A 5,572-nucleotide genomic window follows, 5' to 3' on the forward strand; every position below is an offset into this window, starting at 1 on the left:
AATAAGAAATTAAATCAAGTAAATATGAGTATGTCATATTACACTCATAGGGAAACAGTGGAAGTACAACATCCTATCACATCTCCCTCTGTGGTTCTTACTTGCGTGCGGACAGTTTGATGGTGAACGGACAGCCCAGCGGGTCCACCTCATATGCTCCAGGTTTCCCGGCCACCGTGGAGTTGGAGGCGGCAGCCCCACCTGCAGCGCTAGCTGTGGCCCTGCAGCCGTATTTACAGTGAATGAACAGCTCTCCAATCTGCTCGGCTACCGCAATGTTGTTCACAACAACCGTTAGCTTAGCCGCATCCACTGGGCACTTGTCTGTGAGAAGAACAAACATGAACATAAGGTTATAATACACTTTAAACACTGCCCTAGTCTTAATGCTAGCACATCTAAAAAGAACATGTTATTACTGCCACATGTTTGACAAATTAGAGTTTTAAACATTTTAAGTCTCACCTGAAGTCAAGGCACATCGTCTGCAGAAGGTGTGCTGAGGAAGGAGGAAAAACAGGCATAATGAAATGTAAAGAGTTCACATGTCTTCTTATTATAATAAGTCAGGGGTTCCCAAGAAATTTGTCTTAACACATTGTAACCGCAGTTTTATTTCACCCTCATGTCAGGCATGATTCACTTCCCCAAAAATTATTAAAAAAAAAAAAAAANNCAGATTTGATCAGCTGTAGCTAGATAAAACACTTTTGCTCATGTTAGCTTCCTCAGCTGACTGAAAGTGCAGTCTCTGGCTGACTTAGTAATGCTTAAAAGTGACTCATTTTGAAACAATAAGCCTGTAAAATGGTCTTAAATATTTTTTTGATGGTTACATACATGAGGCTAAAGCTAAATGTCCCTACATGATAAATCCATGTAGAAGACATGGAAATAAAAAATTAAATTGTTTCTAGTGATACAGTCTAGAGCTAGTTAGTTATAAGTATGAAAAGGAAAGATGTAAAATCTGATTAATTTCACTCCAACTTCATTTATTCTGTTTAGGTTATATAATTGGAAAAGCAAGACAGAGGTTAGATTTTGGCTTTACTGTTCATACTTTAAACTTATATTTTACTTCTAGCCTAAAACTCTTTTAGGCTTTAGTCTTTTAGGACTAACCGATGTGTTTGGCGAATGTTACGCTATCTCAGATTTGACTTTCCTAAATCTGTTAAAGAGTAGTACAGAGCTGCTAACGTTAGCCTCACTCTGATATAGCATCATCCAGGAGAAGCTAAAAACTACAGAGTGGATGAAAGGGTACTTTTAACATGTTCAACCTGTAACCCAAACACAAATGCTGGGTTATTATTGTAGAAAGAAAGCTAGGTAGCCGGACAAGCTAGCAACTGTGGCTCAAGTCAGAACAGACAAACATACATCCTGTGCATGTTTTGGAGAGGGTAACCACCTCATATACAGAGTATCACACTTTGTACAACTCTACGCACACTGCTTTGGCACGTTGAGTAATACAAAGCTTGACAGACCTGCAGTGCCTGGTTTCAGCTGCAAAGCTATGATTGGAAAATTAATGTTCTAGGAAGGGGTTTATCTTATAATTTGCTTGAAGTACATCATCAAACATCCTTTAAAGGAACATGTCCCATAAACTCACCCCACATGTGGTGATGACGGGGTCCTTGAAGACGTTGCAGCACAGCTGGCAGCACAGTTTTACTGACGGCTGTTCAGCAAAAACCTGGGGCTCCTGCACACAAACACACACTCATTTGTGGCATTGTTTCAGTTCCCAAACTAACTTGTCACTGTGATCTTTTTATGTTTAAGTGTTTGTGAGCATATATATGTCCGTGTTTGCATTGTACCGTGTCCTCCTCTTCTTCGTGCAGAGAGAAAGTGGAGCGCAGAGACATGTTGGACTCGGAATGGAGAGATCGGACAGAGATGGCTGAATCTGACCTCCGAGGAGTACCGATGGGAGGCTGAGGGGATGGGAGAAAACAGTGGTGAGGAGAGGTCTATTCATGTATTGATACTGCTTTAGTATATCCAGATGAGTGGGATCCATCATTGAGGTTTAGACAACTGACACTGGGGAGTGAAATAAATTTCAACCCAAGGCTTCTCAAAAATGATGAATAGATTATTAGGCTGGGTTGAAAAAACAGCAATGTATAAGACTGTGTGCGTGAGAGTGTACCATTCCATCATCGTCATCGCGGGGAGAGTAGGTAAGAGTGCTGGAGGAAGAGGGGGTTCTTCTGTGCTGCTTGTAGGTGCCTTCTGTGGAAAACACAAGAGGGCACATTCACAAAAGAGTCAATGCCAGAACAATGGCGCACTTTAGTGGTTATGAAGCAAAAAAGAGAAAAAGTAATGCAGGTAAAGAAAAAGCATTTATAGAGGGGAAGATAATAATAATAATAATAGTCACCTTTAGGGACAAATGAGGCCTCCATCTTGCTCTGCACAGGAGAAAGGAGTGTTGGATGGATAGACAGATAAGATTATTTAAACAAAAAGTGTAATTACAGCACAAATGCATCATACAACACAAGTATAATCTTGATACTTAAATAAAATTTCTCTCCCTTTCTCACTAGTGTCTCTCACCACGCTGCTAGAGTCAGCTGGGGGGTTGGTGGGGCTGCTGGGAATGACTGCTGTGGTGGCTGCTGCTGCTCCTCCAGAGTATCGCTTGTAGTGCGGCGTCTTACAGCTGCTCATAACCCAGAGCACACACAGATGCACGAGGAAACACTAGCAGCTAGCTGGACAGGCTAGGCCTGGGCAGAGGGAAAGAGGAAAAGGAGGGTAACGTGAAATTAAATTAATAAGAGTGGGAGACAGATGTCAAGAGACAAAATAATCATAGAAAGACTCCATTTGCCTCTGAGCAGCACTGCAGGGGCTAACATCAGGACAAATACATAATGCTAGCCATAAGTTTGCTTTATGTTTTAACAGAATCAGAAGACAGCACCAAGACAAATTCCTTTGTGATTCTGAACAGAGACAGAGAAAAGACACACACCCACACCAGGTGCCAGTGGCTACAGTACAGCTTAAAGCCACTTAACATGAGAGGCGGTGTAGTGAGAAGAAAAAGGGAATTGTGGAGTAAATGTTTGTGTTTGACCTACTTTACTGGCTTCAGACACAACAAAACAACAATCCCACTTCAACTGTTATGGCAAAGTTTTATGGTTTTGTTTGTTCAACTGGATTGTTTTCATAGTTTGTGGAAGCGTTAAAGAAAATGCAACTCCAAGCCCATATTTAGTCAGCAATGGTTTAACACAGGAAGGTCAAAGTTCAGTCAGCCAGTCAGTAATAACCACTTAGAGAGGAATATGTTAATTGGGAGTGGGCAAATATCCATCAAACACCGATATTGTGAAGAGACAAGAGGTCGTCTGTGCAGGATTTGTTCAGAAGTATCTTGTCGAAGGATATTGTCATATTAATATCATATCTGTGTTCTGAAACCTGCATTAATAGCTCTCAATAAATATGCCATAACATTGCTTTTAGTATGCTGTTGCTCAATTTGACTGTTGTTGCAGCAGTGTACAAAGCAAATACAAGTTTTGTCTTACAAATTTGGGCCAGCAGCAACAGCTGTATAGGGCTGCAAGATATGGTAAAAGCATCATATTGAGATTACTTACTGAAATTGCGAGATGGTTCACAAACGATGGGAATGATAATTCACTAATCTTCACTGAAAAAACGATCAAAACTATGATGATGTCAATTTGGTGTGTACCAAACAAAGGAGAGTTCTGTTCTTACATCTCTTTAGTACTTCATTATACATTAATGCGGTTTGTCACATTGTATCTTTATCAAACAAATTTTACTTGGCCATATTACAAATTTCGATACTATTTTGATTAACTGTGAAGCCCTACGCTGTACAAATGCACATATCTATGCACTATACAGAGAGGCTGGGGCGGCAGGAAAAACACACAACAGCTGTCTGACTAAAGGCAACACCGACACCGAGTCTTACCAACAAAGTAACCAGAGGAACTGTAAAGTGTGAAGTGACCAGCATCTGCAAACCCTCAAACACACAGGGGGAGGCTGAGAGGCAGAGGGGGAGGGAGCAACACGAAGAGAGACAAAGGGGAGAGGGACCCGGGGACAACTGCATACTGATGTAAACAGAAAGGTATGCGGACTGTCAGCGCGTATGCTAACAGGCTGCACAGTCTGCCAAAGAAACGATCCGGGACCACTAATCCGCTCCGAACCAGCGCCACTTTGTTTTCATAAACCAGGAGGTTCCCGTAAAGAGGAGCCTCGACACTGAACAGGGGGGCGGAACACACACACACACACACACACATATATATATATATATATAACGTTATAGCTCTGTACCTACAGACAGTTAAGCTCGTCAAAAAAGCACGAGGAAGGAAAGAGAGAAAGAATGATACAATAGTAATACATATTTAAAAAATCAATTACCATCAGATAGATATATTGATGCATAGTATGGCATTTCGTTAATGTTGATGGTTGAATGTAGTTTTATTTTATTATTATAGGATGTAGTTTGTGGTCTGGTGAACTATATTGCGTTATACACAGAGGTGTCTATTATTTAGCATGGCCTCATTGATATAAATGGGATGGACAAAATAATAGAAACACCTCAGTATAACGTGATACAATTCAACAGCAGCACAGTCACAGGTAAAAACTGCTAGCTTTGCTGCTTAAAGTGTAATGGATGCATTATGTTTTCCTCTTAAAACACAAGTTGAAAAATCTACATTAATCTATATACATTTATGTGTTTGTATGTCTGCAGGTGTTTGCTGAGTTCCATCGCATTACAAATGTGAAGCTACGTAATCAGTTCTACTGTGAGGTTGACAGATACACACCTCAACTGATCTCTGATTTATGACCGCCATGTGAGTTTAAGATTAACTTTGCTGTGAGCACAATGATGGTTATTGATGATCATTTTATGATTATGTAAGTTGAACTGGCTTGATGTGCTGGTAAATATTTCTATAATGATTATTATGTTTTGGTTGTCAATGTAGGAACAACATGATGTAAACATGAGACGCAGTCTGGCCCTTCGTGCCCTCCCGGTGTACGTAAGAGAAGATGACTGAGTTCTTCAAGACCTGGAATGTAAGTATTTAGTGCACTCATAGAAATGTCAATATCAATNNTATAGTATGGGAAACCAACTTTAATGCCTCTTTTCAGGTTCAAATCGATGGATAGGTTTTTTTTTTCACAGTATAATGCTAAAATGTGGTATGTACAATGAAAGAGTGATTGGGGACCTCCTCTCCAAATTAGAGAGAAATCCACAGTTCTTGTTTCATGCAAATCTGTTTATGTAAGTGTATTTGAATCCAATATGAGTCTTCAGCTGTCTGAGTTAGAAAAAATATGTTGACATTGTTAATGATACATGACTTTAAACCTTTTTACTAGAATTATCCTTGTAATTGGATTGTTTGTATTTTGCAGCAAGAAGATGAGCCAGACATTGCTGACACTCCTGTGGGTCTCCTCACTGTGGTCACTGACAACACAACCCATTTCAGCCCCAAGAGCATTT

At 40.2% G+C, this 5,572-nt stretch overlaps 3 protein-coding genes across 3 annotated transcripts in view; 1 reads left to right on the forward strand and 2 right to left on the reverse strand.

The window, feature by feature from the left end:
* zgc:158403 (tetratricopeptide repeat protein 39A) overlaps positions 1 to 5,572 on the forward strand; it is a gene marked incomplete at its 5' end in the record, with an annotated part of 767,589 nt that overhangs the window by 280,362 nt on the left and 481,655 nt on the right.
* LOC118322520 (guanine nucleotide-binding protein G(I)/G(S)/G(O) subunit gamma-13-like) overlaps positions 1 to 5,572 on the reverse strand; it is an 81,578-nt gene that overhangs the window by 55,204 nt on the left and 20,802 nt on the right. The gene's annotated exons all lie outside the window — the stretch shown is intronic.
* The window catches only part of traf7 (TNF receptor-associated factor 7), a gene marked incomplete in the record, with an annotated part of 14,922 nt that overhangs the window by 8,791 nt on the left and 559 nt on the right, over positions 1 to 5,572 (reverse strand). Inside the window, 7 exon segments of the mRNA XM_035654181.1 lie at positions 102 to 324; positions 466 to 499; positions 1,625 to 1,717; positions 1,836 to 1,952; positions 2,171 to 2,253; positions 2,405 to 2,435; positions 2,584 to 2,756. Of these exon segments, the coding sequence (XP_035510074.1) occupies positions 102 to 324; positions 466 to 499; positions 1,625 to 1,717; positions 1,836 to 1,952; positions 2,171 to 2,253; positions 2,405 to 2,435; positions 2,584 to 2,697 (695 nt within the window).

This window comes from Morone saxatilis, unplaced genomic scaffold (assembly GCF_004916995.1).
Source record: "Morone saxatilis isolate NCDOM2014 unplaced genomic scaffold, NCSU_SB_2.0 Contig14, whole genome shotgun sequence".
In the NCBI taxonomy this organism is placed as follows: domain Eukaryota; kingdom Metazoa; phylum Chordata; class Actinopteri; family Moronidae; genus Morone; species Morone saxatilis.